The sequence below is a fragment of the Neolamprologus brichardi genome, chromosome 5, assembly GCF_056152115.1.
Source record: "Neolamprologus brichardi isolate AB-2024 chromosome 5, ASM5615211v1, whole genome shotgun sequence".
Taxonomy (NCBI): Eukaryota; Metazoa; Chordata; class Actinopteri; order Cichliformes; family Cichlidae; genus Neolamprologus; species Neolamprologus brichardi.
The window spans coordinates 1,478,916-1,497,167 of NC_142108.1; the positions used below are offsets into that span (position 1 = coordinate 1,478,916).

General features: G+C 39.6%; 1 protein-coding gene across 3 annotated transcripts in view; it reads right to left on the reverse strand.

Annotated features, from left to right (window-relative positions):
* Positions 1-18,252, reverse strand: part of fbln2 (fibulin 2) — an 80,003-nt gene that overhangs the window by 9,685 nt on the left and 52,066 nt on the right. For all 3 annotated transcript variants that reach the window (XM_087840475.1, XM_087840476.1, XM_087840474.1), the window contains 4 exons: positions 9,569-9,703; positions 5,822-5,959; positions 2,327-2,470; positions 395-523 (listed from right to left, as the gene is read on the reverse strand). In XM_087840475.1, coding sequence (XP_087696601.1) covers positions 395-523; positions 2,327-2,470; positions 5,822-5,959; positions 9,569-9,703 — 546 coding nt within the window. The remainder of the gene's footprint in view (positions 1-394; positions 524-2,326; positions 2,471-5,821; positions 5,960-9,568; positions 9,704-18,252) is intronic.

Below are 18,252 nucleotides of genomic sequence, written 5' to 3' on the forward strand. Positions count from 1 at the left end.
GTAAAATTACAGTGTGTAAAAGTTCTGCTTTCGTACTCTTTAGACCATTTAAGCCTGCTTGCTGACATCTGCCTGGAGACTGGACGGTTGCATGTGTAATCTGCTGACAATTAATAATTATGAGAATTATGAGAATATCAGGAATAAATATGCTTTATGTTTCGTCCAAGAATTGAAATCCACAAATAATAAGTATTTTTTACAAATGATAGGCTGAAAGTGTAGAAAGTGTTATCCAACCCAATTTGGTCAAATCTGACATCATAAGAGAAAAACTGTGATTCAGTGAGCGGACGTCTGCACCCGTAGCTTCTCTGGCTTCATAAAGTGCTCGATAAAGTGAACCTTCAGTCTGAACATCTTCACTTTGCAGACGTCACACAGTGATACGTACCAGTGCAGGCTTTGCGTAAGGCGTTATACTGGTAGCCTGTCTGGCAGTCACAGCGGTAGCTGCCGGGGAGGTTGTGACAGATCTGGCCCACTCCACAGCGGTGCGTCCCCATCTGACACTCGTCAGTGTCTACGCAGAAAGAAAGATGAAGCGCTTCAACAGTGACCCACTGAGCAGCCGAGAGGGTATAACTTAAACACAGCTAAGGCTTGTTACAGGGCCCGACAGTACAAAAAGACCAGGCATCAATGTTCTCACTCTCTGCGTATTATTATTTTGTTATTTATGTTTTTAAAATGATTTTTATTTTTAAATTATTTTGGAAAATAATTGTTGGTGTGTATCAGAATAAATATTTTCTTGGGAGAACAATTTATTAAAAACAACAATTACAGACCACTTAGGGTTAGTTTAGGGAACCAGTGAGTGTTTCAGACAATGGGCACAATAAAGCTTAATTAGTCAATTTCCTTATTTGTGTGTAATACTTTTAAAAATATGGGGGAGTGGTGTGAAGATAGAAAAATGAATGAGTAGGAAGCAAGATTTTAAATGGCAGGGACAACGGCAGGCCAGTGGGATGGGAGCTAAAACTGGATCTATTCAATACAGAATCACTACTATGGTAGAGTAAATGTTTGCAGACAAGTCGGCGTCTTCAACATACAGCACAGGCAACGACGGCAATCTGCCTGCGACCAAAGTAAAGTCACAAGGACTTTTCTGATACAGCAACCTCTTTGTGACCCTGGTCAGGAAATGCACTCTTGGCGGCGACATTTCCTCTTGCTCATCGACATCTTGATCAAACAAATCACTCAGTACTTGCATTGTCGTTTATAAGAATACAATTAAATGAAGCATATGTGTCAGGAGTATCGGAACAGTTGAGACGCATTTTTTTGAAACACCGGGTCTCTGTGGCTTTTAAACCCCAAAACACGCTGCGCCAAAAATTGGTCCACCCCAAGGATCGGGTCCCCCGACACAAACAGAGTAACATAGTGTACGCTGTTAAGTGCAGGAGGATTGCCAGGATTTATACATCGGGGAAACCAAACAACCTCTGGCGAAGCGGATGGCACAACACAGAAGAGCCACCTCGTTAGGCCAGGACTCTGCAGTCTGTTTACACCTACAGGCCAGTGGACACTCTTCAATGATGAGGATGTAACATCCTGGACAGGGAAGAACGCTGGTTTGAGCGCAGAGTCAAGGAGGCCATTAACGTGAAAAGGGAAAGACCATCTCTGAATCGGGGAGGGGGCCTGAGGGTACATCTTTAGCCATCTTACAATGCTGTGATTGCAGCCATTCCCCAACTCTCTGTGAACGGTACTCATGGCCATTGATCAGTGAGTTTTGATCAATGGTCATGAGAATTTGCATAATTATGATTAAGGAACTGACCTCCCAGCCCATTGTTCCTTCAGTGGGCTGGTTTCAGTCATTATGCAAATGTGCTGTTTATAAGATTGAAACCTGCAGTCAGCTGAGACTGAAGAAGTCACCTGGATGAGTGACGAAACGTTTCTCCCACAAAACGCTACGTCCAGATGAACAGAATCAACTTTTGGAGATAAATGAAGCATAATTTGACACCATTTAAGAACTGCATGTAAGCTGAACAAGATTTAGTTGTTCTCATTTGAAGTCTGTCTTTTTGAGCAGTTTTGAGTACCAAAGCAGCAACTGAGTGAGAACATCGATGCACGGTCTTTTAGAAAGACTCTTGTGCCACAACTGTACGATGACCTTTAACTGAAAGAATAGAAGTGATCATAAATAATATTCACTCTTGCATTTTTTCTGGTTGTATCTAATCGATTGAACCTGTGTCTTGGTCAACAACAGGGCCGTCAGTGCTTTCATTCACACCTTTCCACAACACCATCCTCCTGTGTGAGTGCTGCATGTTGTGCTAAACCTCACCAACACACTTGGCTCCATCAGGGCTGGCGTGGTAACCATGGCTACACATCACAATCTTCTTCTGGCACGTGTAGGAGCCAACAGTATTGATACAGTTAAAGCCTGAACTGCAGGGCTCAGTCAGGCTGCTGCACTCGTTTATATCTGCAGAGTCAAAAAGATCAAGAATGAAGCTGTGACTGCGCGGAGGATTCAATTCAATTCAATTCAATTTTATTTATATAGCGCCAAATCACAACAAATGTCGCCTCAAGGCGCTTCATAGATACAGAGAAAAGCCCAACAATCATATGACCCCCTATGAGCAAGCACTTTGGCGACAGTGGGAAGGAAAAACTCCCTTTTAACAGGAAGAAACCTCCGGCAGAACCAGGCTCAGGGAGGGGCGGGGCCATCTGCTGTGACCGGTTGGGGTGAGAGAAGGAAGACAGGATAAAAGACATGCTGTGGAAGAGAGACAGAGATTAATAACAGATATGATTCAATGCAGAGAGGTCTATTAACACATAGTGAGTGAGAAAGGTGACTGGAAAGGAAAAACTCAATGCATCATGGGAATCCCCCGGCAGCCTACATCTATTGCAGCATAACTAAGGGAGGATTCAGGGTCACCTGGTCCAGCCCTAACTATATGCTTTAGCAAAAAGGAAAGTTTGAAGCCTAATCTTAAAAGTAGAGATAGTGTCTGTCTCCTGAATCCAAACTGGAAGCTGGTTCCACAGAAGAGGGGCCTGAAAACTGAAGGCTCTCCCTCCCATTCTACTTTTAAATACTCTAGGAACAACAAGTAGGCCTGCAGAGCGGGAGCGAAGTGCTCTAATAGGGTGATATGGTACTACAAGGTCATTAAGATAAGATGGGGCCTGATTATTTAAGACCTTGTATGTGAGGAGCAGGATTTTGAATTCAATTCTGGATTTAACAGGAAGCCAATGAAGGGAAGCCAAAACAGGAGAAATATGCTCTCTCTTTCTAGTCCCTGTCAGTACTCTTGCTGCAGCATTTTGGATTAGCTGAAGGCTTTTCAGTGAGTTTTTTGGACATCCTGATAATAATGAATTGCAGTAGTCCAGCCCGGAAGTAATAAATGCATGAACTAGTTTTTCAGCGTCACTCTGAGACAGGATATTTCTAATTTTAGAGATGTTGCGCAAATGGAAGAACGCAGTCTTACATATTTGTTTAATATGTGCGTTGAAGGACATATCCTGGTCAAAAATGACTCCAAGGTTCCTCACAGTGTTACTGGAGGCCAAGGTAATGCCATCCAGAGTAAGAATCTGGTTAGATACCATATTTCTAAGCTTTTCAGCGCCGAGTACAATGACCTCAGTTTTATCTGAGTTAAGAAGCAGAAAGTTAGTGGCCATCCAAGTCTTTATGTCTTTAAGACATTCCTGCAGTTTAGGATCAACCCTGATAGGCTTAAGATTACGTCAACTCTATTTTATTTATACAGCACCAAATCACACCAACAGTCTTCTCAAGGTGCTTTATATATCGTAAGGTAGACCCCACAATAATACATACAGAGAAAATCCTCCCACCCTCAGTGACAGATCTGTGATGTATGTGCAGTCATCTGCAGGGAGACATTACCACTGATGATTACTTGCTCTGCTTTGGCTGTAGACCAGCTGAGCTACACGGGGCAGTTTTATGACATCAGGAGCACCCAGAGGTGAATATTATGTTTCGCTCATTTTGCAGTGATGTTGCCCTGCACGGTACTGAGAAAAGTGCAAGTAATCTAAAGAAAATTGGATTACATTTTGTTTAATCTTTGTGTTAGTACAGTGATTTGTGTTGAAGTGAGCTCAGGAACAAGAGAAAATCTGAAGTGCTGTCAAATACTTTTTCACAGATACAGCGTGACATCTTGCTATGATAAATTCCTGAATCCAGTGGTGAGCTCAGCTTAATGCTCTGAGGGCTAAGTCATCATCAGCACTTTCACCAACCCTAATGCTAACTCCAGAATATGTCACTTCTGTTACATTACTCTCACAAGAATCAAGAATTAAGAAGTAAATGCAAATCCAGTTTTTGGGTAGCCTTCCTACCAAACAGATACAGAAGTGAGCTAATTGCATAAAGTGCTCGGCAAAGGTAAGAGCTTTTACCACTCATGGACCACTGTGTCTTATCATGTGTGTAAACTGTGTCAGAAAGATGACTTTACTATACATAGACTGATCAAACGTATTGTTGTGCGTAATCACTGCCCCAAAAGACCCATGTTAGCAATCTCTTGATATCAGTCACCAGCAGTGTTGGTCAAGTTACTTGAAAAAAGTAATCAGTAACTAATTACTGATTACTTCCCCAAAAAAGTAATCCCGTTACTTTACTGATTACTTATTTTCAAAAGTAATTAATTACTTAGTTACTTTTTAAAAACACGATTTACAACCTGAATAGGTGATAAAGCGATAGATCTTCAGCCCAATTCTACTTTTTCTGCATAATCATCATACAAAATGTAATCAAATGGAAAAGTCTCTTTTTAAAACTTGTTTTATTAGTTTTAATATTTTAACTTTATGCATCAAGTAAAAATTTAATTATATGCACCATTCTCTGACTGGAAGAAATTAGTTTAACATTTAAACCTATTTTCTGCACATTCCAGGACTAATGTTTTTGTCCCTTTTTTTTGGAATCAAACTCAAAGTAAGGTCAGTACTTCCACGCTTTAAACGCTGCACGCTCATACTCTCTCTGCACTCGATATATGATCCATTGTTGATCTGCACACAGCTGTTGTCACGAACGTCGCACTTGCTTACGTCACTGTCATGAGACATTCTCGCAAAAAAATCACTGTTTTAGTAACGCAGTAACGCAGCGTTCCTACGGGAAAGTAACGGTAATCTAATTATGTCTGTGAAGGTTCTCAGTCATCCAGGTCATCGTAGTCAAAAGGAGCTTGCAAAGAAAAGCGTCTGGACTTCTTTAAGTTACTTGAAGACGTTAGGTAATCTAATTACCGTTTTTGCAATAGTAATCCCTTACTTTACTCGTTACTTTAAAAAAGTAATCGGATTACAGTACAGTACAGTGCCCATCTCTGGTCACCAGCAATGCCATCGGAGGTTAGGTGTATGTTCTTACTTTGGTTAACACTTGCTCCCTTTTAACCCCCCTTTCACCTATTTGGAAGACTCAGAAAGCTTTACATAACACAATAACTGTAATGCAAAAATGAAGAAAAGACACTTGATTTAAAATCTTTTAGTTTGAAACTCTTAAGAAATATCAAGATAGTTAAAGCCTGGTTAAAAGACGGTTAAATATCAAGAGTAGTACTGCAGCATGGAAAAACACACAGGCACAGGCACAATGCAGAGTAAGTTTGATGGATGGCTCTGCTAAAGAGGCTCATTTTGCTTAAGATTTGTCCTTACAAAGAATAGGACCAACTCTATCAGCTGTTTACTGGTCCCTGTTAGGATGTAATGCTACCCAGCCTGGAGAGTATGGACAGTCTCTTACCAATACAGTTGCCATGAGAGTCCTGTGTGAAACCACTGATGCACTTCTGTTTGGGATTACACAGGAAAGAGCCCACTGTATTCTCACACACAAAGCCCATGCCACAGTTATGAGTTCTCGTCGTGCACTCATCAGTGTCTGTAAAGAAGGAATAGATTTGCATTAGTTTATCTGCACAAAGCAATCTCTCAATGCATTATTCTGTTACAAGAGGCTCTGTAAATTTAGCTCAAGCTCTCCGGCTGTTAGCAGTACAGCAGGGGGCACTGTGACTCAAGCACAGAACATCTACACACTTTGACTCTGTCAGTGTTTAACTGGAGGGAAGAATTCAATGAAAACATCGCTTGATTCGACTCTGCAATTAACAGAAGTTGAACAGAACTTAAATGACAGTTATTGAATCTCATGAGCAATATGAGAGTTTTTTCTTTTTTTCATGCCACAAGTAGTTCATTTTATCCTCTGAGCAGGTCTTAATTTGACGTTTCTCTGTTGTTAATATCAGAAGGATACTCTTCCAACATTCTGTCACTGCTTTCATATAACTAATTACTTTTTTTGCCTGCTGGATGGTTGACTAGATACTACCTTCATGTTATGCTTATTGATTAGTCCTCTGTGATACGAGTCACATGAGCTTCAAAGTGCAGCACCACCAATCCTGCTCTTTGGTTGATTATCTTGTAACATATTGAACCTTGGTATCTGCTTAAACCCACACTTTACTGTTTGGGCCAAGGAAATATGAACTTCCTGTCTTTATGACGATTTGCTGAGTGAGCCTAAATTAGGTGACTTTGGGTAATTGTTTTTGTATTAAAAGTGGTCAAAGATGTTGTCATGTTGTTTGAACAAATCCTTGATATGAAATATTTACCTATTAACATACCAGAACAACCCTTTAAGTTGACACGTAGGTAAGGTCAAAAGTTTTAAAGGTATGCAAGCACTTGAATCACAGAGAGACAGTTCGGTTGGGATTAAATCCACCCAGAACTGTATTTATTCTGGCTTATGTTAGCGCTCGCTATTATGCTGACATAGACCATTTGCAAGACATGGATCATATGATACCCAAACAGTCTAATAAATAAGCTGGCCATTTTCAAATTATTGCGTTAGCTAATGAAATAACCATCACCAAAACCACAGAGCATTGTTAATTTAGAGCTAGCTAGCTAACGCTATACGAGCTACTGAAGGGCAATAAAAACAACAGCCAAATTAGGGGTGTGGTATTATTCAGTTTAGACAGGCTGCTCTTTGGTTGATTATCTGTTTGGGTATCCAAACAGTCTAATAAATAAGCTGGCCATTTTCAAATTATTGTGTTAGCTAATGAAATAACCATCACCAAAACCACAGAGCATTGTTAATTTAGAGCTAGCTAGCTAACGCTATACGAGCTAATGAAGGACAATAAAAACAACAGCCAAATTAGGGGTGTGGTATTATTCAGTTTAGACAGGCTGCTCTTTGGTTGATTATCTGTTACCAAACAGTCTAATAAATAAGCTGGCCATTTTCAAATTATTGCGTTAGCTAATGAAATAACCATCACCAAAACCATAGAGCATTGTTAATTTAGAGCTAGCTAGCTAACGCTATACGAGCTAATGAAGGACAATAAAAACAACAGCCAAATTAGGGGTGTGGTATTATTCAGTTTAGACAGGCTGTTGTCCAACATACACAACATAGAATACATAAAATACAACATAACGCTACCGTCAGTCTTGTGTATATCTTGTAATTATTTTGGTTGATGCAGGCTTGCACACTGTCTGTGAGTATATGCTGCATACCAATGTGACTAATGCTCAGTGAATGTATTTAGTCTCCTTTAAGATGCAGTTGACAAAGTATGGCAGGAATGTTGCAGTGAAAATGATTTTTGCATATTTCTACATCACTAGTGTTAATTTGATCTAAATAAGTGAGGAAACAAGAATCTAGGACAGTACAACAGCAGCAGCACCTATTGCATTAATAATGATGCACTACAGTACACTGCAGTCTTGTATTCATGGATTTATGACCCCCAAAGGATTTCCAATAATATGTGTTTTCAGTAATACCGCTAAAAAGATCAGTAGAGAGGAGGAGGTGACAAACAATAGGACCAGAAGGGCTTGTGTGTGAATCAATGATATACTGCCTCAGTTTGAACCAGCATGCTGGACTTGCTTGCTTCTTGTTTCTGGACTTCTTAAAATTTCTAAAAAAGTGGCAACAGTGAGTCCCACACTCCAACACAAACACGAACCCCAGCCAAAGGTGAGTGCCAAGATGTGGAATTACACCAGAGGTAATCTCACAATATGAAGACAGCAGCTATACCTTGACACACACAAATATGTGTTCGATGAAATGTTTAAATGGAGTATCGTTAATATTCAAAATGTCAAAATTATTTTCTGCACATCTGTAATTAGATTCCTGTAACTTTCTCTTTGTGTAATTTTTATTTTTAGTGTCTCATAATTGAATGTTTAAATGAAGCTGACTCCCTATACACAAGGCAGTTTCTGGCAGCCTCTGTACACAAGCCTTTATTAAATATATGACACTGATGCTGAAATTTCTACAGCTTCACAATAACTACATTAAACTATAAGAAATATGGCTCACCGATGTTAGTTTAAACAAAGCATTTTCTTTAGTAAAACTCCATTGCTTTTTGTTGTTCGTGCTTGTAAATGGCTACAGCACTTGCTTTATTGTTGTATTCTTGATGTGTAGCTGCTAAGTGAAAAGAAATGAGAGATGCTGAGTGCATCAAGCTCTCAGCAGCCTGGGCCTATTGCAGCAGAACTAAGGGGTGGTTCCAGATCATCGGAGCCAGCTCTAACTGTAGACTTTATTCCAAAGGAAAGTTTTACTGTAAACTTAATCTTGTCTGACTCCCAAATGCAAGCTAGGAACTTATTCTACAGAAGGGGGGTCCGAAAGCTGCAGGCCCTGCCCATCTACTTTTAAAATACCCCAGGAACCAGCAGTAAACCAGCAGTCTGAGAGCAAAGTGCTGTATTGGTGTGATATGATACTATGAGGTCTTTAAGATGGCACCTGATTGCGTGGCTGAGTACAACAATCTCAGTTTTATCTGAATTTAGAAGCAGGAAATTAGAGGTCATCTGAATGGCACTGAAAATGTATGCCTTCCAATAATACTGCCTAAGGGAAGCATGTATAATGTAAATATTGCTCTCAACATTGAACCCTGTGGAATTCTGTGATTAACCTTAGCGTGAGAGGAAGACTCCCCGTTTACATGAACAAATTGGAGTCTATTAAACAGATATGATACAAATCACTGCAGTGCCGTACCTTTAATACCTTTAATACAGAGAGGTCTTATCTCTGTAGTAAAATATAGTTATCACATACATAGTGATCAGATACCATGGGAAGAGCATTTGTAGCCTTCACTGGTGCTGTTTCTGCACTATGATGAATTCTGAACGGTGAAATAAACCAATTCCTCTGCAGATGATCTTGTTCATAAAAAGAAGATTGAGATTGGTCTATAATTAGTTAAGACAGCTGAGTCAAGTGATTTTGCTTTTATATCACTGTCCTTGCTTTTGTTTTTACAAAACCAAATCATCCTGAAAATAAAAAAATAAAAATCCTGCATATTATATTGAAGAAGACATCATTTCCACCAGCTATTTCAGAGGTTCTGGAAATGACTGCTGGGTAAATTGGTTTAATGAAACACATCAGCATCAATGAACTCACCCTCGCAAAGACTGTTCCGCAGCTGGTAACCAGCAGGACAAGTGACCTGCAGCTCGCACACAAATGAACCCACTGTGTTCACACAGCGCTGGCTGGGCTTGCAACTGTGGGCACCGGTCACGCACTCATCCACATCTGCAGAAAAAGACAACGGTGACTGTGTGTGAGACAGAGGGAGGGAGGGAAGATAACAGGGGGTGCAAGAATATGATGTGGAGGTGAGCTTGCTGATGGACGGGTGTCGTGCATAATTTTGCCCCCGTGCTCAGGCTCTCCAAGTGTCACAGAGATCGAGCTCAGTGAGTTGGCAACAGATGGACAGCAGCAAAACTTCAAATGAAAAGTCTCTCTTATGTGTAAGAATTTGTGGCAGAACAGGAAATTACAAGTTTTTGCTTTTGCTTACATGAAAACCATCTAGCTGGGAAGCTTCAGGTGAAAGTCATTCAGTGCTCCAGCTAAAAACCAAGAGTTGCAGTGAAATGTACAGCTGAGCTCATTAATACTTCAAAAACAACAAACAGAGGCTCTTCTACCAGAATAATTGGAAGAGAAAAGTTTGTAGACGGAGAGAAATAGGCCTTAGCTTGAAGAATACCTGTACAAAAGGGTTAGGTTTGTGTATGGGATTTCCTATGCCCCCTGAATGCACCATCGGTGTGCATGTCCGCAACTTCAGTTCAGACAAACGGCAGCCGAACAACGGACAGTGTGTGCGTTCATAAGACTGTAAGTTAATGTTTACTTCACTCAGTTATGTTGGTGTTCAGCCATGAGTGTATTTGATGACTTACCAGCAGTTTCTGCTTCTGTTTAAGTGACGTTATGTACAAGCGGCAGTTCGCTAGCATAACAGATTTGTTCGCTAATTAGCTTCTAGCAGAGAGATTCGTTGTTATCGTGTTGTTGATTCTGTGCTCTGTGTAACAGATGATAACCCAATGTAAAGTTGCCTTCAGTGCATAGTTGTATGCGGTGTGTTAATGCATAATGTCTGATTTTAAGTTTATGTAACCAGTCTGAAGTATAATGTCAGCTTATTTAGTTATATACTGTACTTGAGTACACCTCAGTTGTATCTTTATTATGTAATTTGATTTGTATCATTATGCTTTGTCTACAGAAACCACACACACACTCACGCCCAGCTGCGGGCACATTCTCAATTGGAAATACAAAGAATGACAACTTTATTCCTGGACTCTGCCTGTTTGTTCCTCTCACATCTGAACATTTGCAAGTGTTCTGACCCGACACTCTGAAGTGATTGCTGCCAGCTCAGATTTCTTTAACCCTTCTAAACAATACCACATCATCTGTCAAACATGGTGAAGGCAATGTTATGGCATGGGTCTGGTGTTTCTTGATTATGATGATGATATAAGTAGTAAGCTGAATGTTGAGGTGTACAGGTGTGCACTCAGATTCAGCCAAATGTTGCTAAATTAATTGCAAATTCCTTCACAGTCCAAATGGATAATGAGCCAAAGTGTTCTGCAAAAGCAAAATTGTTTTCAGGGCAAATAATCTGGATATTAATCAGTGGCCTAACCCTAACCCTTTTCTCAACCCAACAGAGCATGCTTTTCAGGTACTTAAGAAAACATTGAATGCAAAGAGACCCACAACCAAGCAGAAAATGAAGGCAGCTGCAGTAAACGCCTAGCTCAGCATCTCAGGGGAGGAAATGGAGCATTTGGTGATGTCCATGTGTGCTAGGCAGACACTAACTGCAAAAAATAGCAATCTTTATAAACTTTATAAACCTAAATGAACCAATAATCGATTAACTCAGCTGTATTCCTGCTGTTACTTTTGTAGGGAGGTGGCCATCACGGTGCATTGTAGGTAGGTATGTCATAAATCTAACACATTATTATCCTATAATTTAATTTTATCCTTCCACCACCCCAGACAACCTCATTATAAGAACTTTATTAATCTATCGGTGTCTTAACCCCCTAAATGTCACGATCCTGGGTCTTATGACCCAGTGTTTTGAGTTTTAGTTCTTTTGATGTTTATAGTGTATGTTTAAGCTTATTAGGTTTCCTATGTTCATTTGCTTATTAGCTCCCCCTTGTGTTTTCAACCCCTGTGAAGTCTCCCTTGCCCTTCGTGTGTTTCATGTCTGTGTGTTTTATGTTGTCATGTCTGCCTCTCATGTTTCCTGTTTTATTTTGAAGAGATCTCGTGTTTTTATGTTATGGATTATGTTTTGAGTCCTTTGTTGTGCTGTTTCTTGTTTCCCTAGATTTCAGTTATGGTTATCATAAGTTTAGTTCTTTGGCTTTGTAATACGGCTTCCCTGTGTTCAATGTTGTGTCTACTGTGACCTTTTTGTACCATGTTTCTGGTCCCTATGTTCTGTCTTCTCAGTTGCTGTTAAGTTTGCATGTTTAGAGTTCAGTCAGTGTGTTTCCTGTTTTACTTTGAAGGTCCACGTCTCATGTGAGTGTTTCTAGTTTTGCTTCCCTTGTCTCGTCCAGCCTGATTACTCCCAGCTGTGCTCTTCTTCTGTGTCTCATTCCCTCGTTATCCCTCTGTGTATTTAAGCCCTGTGTTTCTCTTTGTCAGTGTTGTAGTCTCTGTCATGGTTGTGTTTCAGTTTACCCATGTCCCAGTTTAGTTTTCCCATGCCATTCTACAATAAAGCAGCTTTTTGAGTTTATTTTGTTGTCGTGAGTTTTACGTTTGGGTCCTTCTCCTGCCTGTACCCATCCGAAACATGACACTAAATTCCCAGTTATCACTGGATGGCACTCATTCTAATGCTGTGCAATCTACATATGTAATGTTTCTTCTTTTTAAATTGTTCTCTCAAGTTTGGGCAAAAAACAAAGAAAATTGTGTAACTAACACGCAAGACAAAAATTTCAATTTCCCCCCCAAAAAGGGCTGTTTGTCCTTTCTCCAGCCTTTAGGGCTACAGCCGAGGTTATCACTAGTGATGTGTCCTGTGTGTCGAAGCGTCGAATCGTGTGTCGGGTAATCTCGGGGGCGTGTCTGTGAAGCGCGTATCGAGGCTTGCTTTGATTACGTATGCAGTGACGTTCGAGGCCTCGCGGGCAGTCCGTACCACGTAACTGATTCAGGGACTGGTTCACCGGTTTGCGCCAGATTCGAAATAAAATGGACAGAAAAACACAGCTGATTTCCCATCACACTGTGTTATGGAATTGGATTACGTACGTGTTACATAGTTACTTGAGCATTTCCTTAATCGATGGAACCAGGAAGGAAGAGATTTTTTATTTTATTTTATCTCTCCTAATAAAGTATGCACACAGTAATAAATATCACAAATGATAAGCACCATAATATAAATAAACAACACTACAGATCCTATAATCTGATTTCTGTCTTTTAGTTTATTAAAAAGTGAAGCGCCAAATACTAGTTTGTGTCATTATCCAGATGTACATAAGCATGATTACACAGGTACTAGCGGGTTTTGATTATCGATTAAAATCGATTCTAGCTTGGATAACGTGATATCGATTCATTAAAATTCTGAATCGATTTTTAATATAAATATTACTACATTTCAACAACCACCAAACAGCTAAAACAGTAAATGAGAGCAGGTACACCAATTCTGCACAAAGACGTGCAGACGTGCAAAAACACAAAGCGCTGACGCGTCAGAATCAGTGAAATGTCGCCTTTCTCACCAGACAGCACGGACACGGTCGGGGCTGAAAGCCGACAGCTCACTGATTCTAATCTAAGACATCTGCTGTGATGCTTACACATTAGATAAAGTCTCGAAAGTGTCAGCTTTCTTTTTATAGTTATAAAAATATGCAAATGTACTGATCTATGATCTGAATTATACTATTGACTGACTGTCTGAGGCTAACAGTTACACAAACATACCAAAACTCTGTCCTGATAGTTTCCACTTTCTCTTTTGTATCACACATACTGAGACAATATTCAGGATAAATAACCAAGAAAACAATTTATTTATTCAGTTTAGAGGTTTACACATCATTATAATCACAGAGCCTTCACTTGAATTGTCCACTTGATGGCGCAGTAGAGCAAATGAATCATCCCAATGCTTCGAACCATGAGTCGACCAATTGGGTGGAAAGCTTCAGTTCATCATGAGGCTTCATCTTACCATCACTAGTTATCACCACTCATGACTTAGACCTCAGAGGGTTAACATCCACCAGCTCATCAGCTACCTTTAAAGATTTAAGGTTAAAGTCAGGGTTCAGTTAACATCCCCCTCTTTTTAGAGGTAATAATTTAAACGTCTTCAAACTGGAACACCTGGAATAAACAAGCTTTACTTGAAAGATAACCTTTAAAAAATGTGTCTATTTACTGCAGCATGTGGCCAATAGATGACCAAGTTGAGTTTTTGTTTGTTCCTTTGTAATATTTGACTTTGAAGAAGTCAAATTGAAAATAACAGCACTTGGCAAAAGCTACATGATGTTTTGCTTGTTAAGCGTGTTTGTGTGAAATGAAAAAACAGTCGAGAGCCTTTAAATCTTTATCAGTCAAACTGTGCAGCAGCCAGTAAACAGGCGCTGTTGATTTATGACAGCGGTGGCCTTGTGCTGAGACAGTGGATCGCCGCTCTGCTGTGGCTCGTCTTTATCAAACGCCTGCATTCCCTTATCATGCATCACACGCGAGGCCGATTAGTTGGATGTACTGATAGGGTAACGCTGGGATTATTGTGTGTGTGTGTGTTTGTGTGTGTGTGGCAGCCATCCACATTTGAAGATCACCCCAAAATATGGTGCACTCCACAGGGAACCAGACAAAAAAGGTGTCGTACAAAATATGCTGGAGAAAACAAAAATCTGGAACAAGAGGGAACATATTCTCCTGTGCTCCCCGTGTGTGTGTTTGAGTGCCAGCAATCCCTTTTTGAAAAGTCTTTGTCGACTTTCAAAGTTTTTGCCGTGGGGAATCTGAATAAACCGTGTGCCTTACAACACCCTCCCACAGGCAGGAGTAAAAACACAGATCTGACGTTTTCAGCGTGGCTGGCTTTGTCACATCCTGCAGCTTTTTTCCCGTTAACCTCATAAAACTGCACCTCATCACCTCTCACAGCTCAGAGCGTACTTTATGGTATTATACGAGCCCTCTGTGGAGCTGCAGCAAATGCATTTGTCTAAATAAAATTAACAGTTTTCCCTTCTTGAGCAGCGCAGTGGTGACAAATTCTTGTTTGCGAGCTATCTTTGCAAATGTCTGCATTTCTTCCTCAACTGAGAGACATCTGTTATGAACATTGCAGGGAGGGATATTTCCAGGGGCAAAATCCTCCTGAGCTCATAGACCACCCCTTCCTCTGGGCGCTGCTGGCCTTCAAGCACACGGTTAGACAGGACTGTTTCCAAGGTTTGCGTATTGCCAGTGGTGCAGAAACTCTCCTTCCACCACAGCGCTCTGGTGACCAGCGTTATTTCCAGTTTGTCATTCAAATCCAAAAAAGCAAAGGAAATCAGGCCTAATGCTTCAATGTCCCTACACCTCTGCTGATTCGCCCCGTGGAGACAGCCTCATTACACAGTGAAGCGATCCAGTACAAGGTGGAAACAACTTATTTTTGAGAAATACAAATGCTTAGTTGAATGGACAAGAGAGACAGCAGTTTGAAAGGAATCCCATCAAGAGCGAGCACAGGGAGACGTCCGAAAGGCGCCACAGATGAGAACACACACACACAGTTTTTCCTACACACTTGACCCGGCAGACAATGAAGTATTTATTTATTTTTTATTTTTTTTAAGGTCAAGCTGCAGTGAATGAAGTCAGCCTTGGCTTATTCGCCGAACTAGTCTTAAACGTGGAGGTTAAAGTTGCACGCCGCGAGCCTGATTCCACTGTCGGCTGTGACAGAGGATAAATGAAGGCAGCTAACCCACACAGAGTGGAACAGATGCATTCAGGTGTGTATACCTGTTATTTGGGTATTTTTTTTCAGGCTTTTACAATTTGCACAGATGCAACTTTCGTTTCCAGGTTTTTGTTTACAGACACTGAAAATGATCAATTGATGAGCCAAAAGATCACTGACAGAAAATAAAGCCAATAATTTTGACTCAGTGTTGTCGACGTTAGTGGGTCAGAGCAGTGAAACTCGTCTTTACTGAAATATGTTAATATATGAAAAAGGACTGAAACAGTACGCCTCAGTTTTTCTAATGCTGCTCTAGTAAATGAAAGACGTATGTCAGCAGGACTCTTGGGGCTCTCGTAGCTCATTGCTTAAATTGTTCTATAATTATAAAATAGAAAGTTTCACCTCGACCCATCCAGCCACCAGAGGCTTCTTGCTGTTAAAAGGGAATTTTCCCATCCCACTGTTTTCAAGTGCATTCTCATAGGGGCTCATCTGTTTGTTGAGGTATTGTATGCTCTTTACCTTTCAGTATAAAGCCCCTTCAGGTAACAGTGTTGTAAACCAGTGCTATGTAAACTAGAAAGTGCATTTTCTGAAGAAACTGCGGTGTGAATGCTTGAATCTGAATGTATGCACTGAAATGAATTAATTGCTGAATTTGAAGTTAAAAAGTTTGAATGAGATCAAAAAAACAAAAAAAACAACAACAGAATTTAACCTGAAATCAAAAGTGCTGAAGTGCTAAAAGCTGACATTCATACAGAAGAAGTTGTAAAATAGCTGAAAATGTTTTAAATGTTTTAAAAGTTGAATAGTTGAATGTCTTGGCTTCGTTTTAAAGTTTGAATGGTGGCTCTACGTCAATGTATGTGGAAGAAGTTAGAGTTGAAAGAGGAGTGAGTTGAAGGAGAATTTGAAGGGTCTCCCCATTGAAATACATGGGAAATTTTTGTTGAAAAAAGAAAAAAAAATTTAAAAATATAAATATTAAAAGTGAGAAAAATACAAGCACACATGTCCAAAAGAAGAGGAATCTAATGGTGTTTGAATGGTTTTTCTAAGTTGAACGGTTTTGAAGGAGTTGGAGTCCAAAAAACATACGGATATAATATAATATATATATATATTATATTATAATATAATATAATATAATATAATATAATATAATATAATATAATATATATTATATTATATTATATTATATTATAATATAATATAATATAATATAATATAATATAATATAATATAATATAATATATATTATATTATATTATATTATATTATAATATATATATATAATAAGCGATAATAACAAAGATTTGAATAACAATACTGTGAATGCTTTTCAAGCATTCACACTAATAAAACTGAAGTAAATTTCATTTACATTCCTTTCCAGGCATAAACTGAATGACTTGATTGTCTGAGAAAAACACTAAAATATAAACCTTGAGAAACACCAGGAACGTCTGTATGGGATGATGATATTAGAGTCAGATTAGAGATTACCTTTAGCCTAGATTGGACTGATTCAGAAGACATCGTGGTCAATCAGTGTCATCTTCCACAAAGACAATCCTGACCATGCAAGTGTCCAGATTATGGCAGCAATGCAACCACAGAGATGATAACATAGTGGAGTATGTCATCCATAGTTATCATTCAAGTAATAACTCTGTAAGCTTTCGATCTCCACAAAACACTTGAAGGAATGCAAAACAAATCCAGTCCTGCCCGCATTGGTTTGTTTAGTCCCAGTTCAGAAAAGGGTGAAGGTGTCAGCCACATGCACTGGAGCCAACTGTGTGTGCATGTGTGTGTGAATGGGTGTGCGCCCCTGGGATGTTCATTTGTCTGAACCACATGAATCATTCAAGTTGTGCATAAAACCTTCTCTTAAAAAACAGTCTTTTCTTAAAAAAAACATCTCCATGGGAAGAACTGTGTGCTAAAATATTACCAGTCATTCACATTCATATGCAGCTGAAAGCGAGATCACGAAAAGCAGCTGTATTTACCCTGTAAACCTGCAAATTAAAATATAACAGTCTCAATAAGGGACGACTCACAGGTTTTCTGATGGAAGTGCTTCCATTTGCTAAACAAATTACAGGAAAGTGCAAATGATCCCAGGTGTTAATACTTTCACAGTCGGATGCACCCTCATTTCAAAAACACTCAGGATCATGTGCAAATCATTTAAAGTCTATATTCCATTAAAATGATAAACCTCTGTGTTGCATCACCTCTTCTTTAAAAACAGTGTTTTTGCTTCAGCTGTTCCTCCTTTTTTAATGTCAGCAGTCGTCTAATAGTTGCAAACGGTGGTTTGACATCGTCTTGCACAAATAAGCAAGTCCCTTCCTATGGCCCTGAAAAAGATGGAGGCATATGTTGCTTCAAAACCTGAACACATTTATGCACTAAAGTTTCCTTCACAGATGTGCAACTAACTCATGACACGTGCACTAATGTGCAATCCCCGTACCATATGTATATTTGAACTGTGGGCTGAAACCAATCAGGTGGTCCCTCCAGTTTTTAGCCCACAAAGCCTGGAGACCATAACCTCCAAAAATAAGTTCAGCCCCTTTATGAAATGTTTTGCTTGCATTAAATTCAAAATGAGCATATACTTTATTTTGCACAATATATTTTTGTTCATTTTACACACCTACCCACCCACCAAGCATCAACAGCAAGTACTCCAGAGTTTACTTTCAGTCTACTTATATATCTTTCAAATCCTCAGCACCCCCTCGCAATCATGACCTGTCACGGTATTTGCTTTGTTTCACTCCACTCT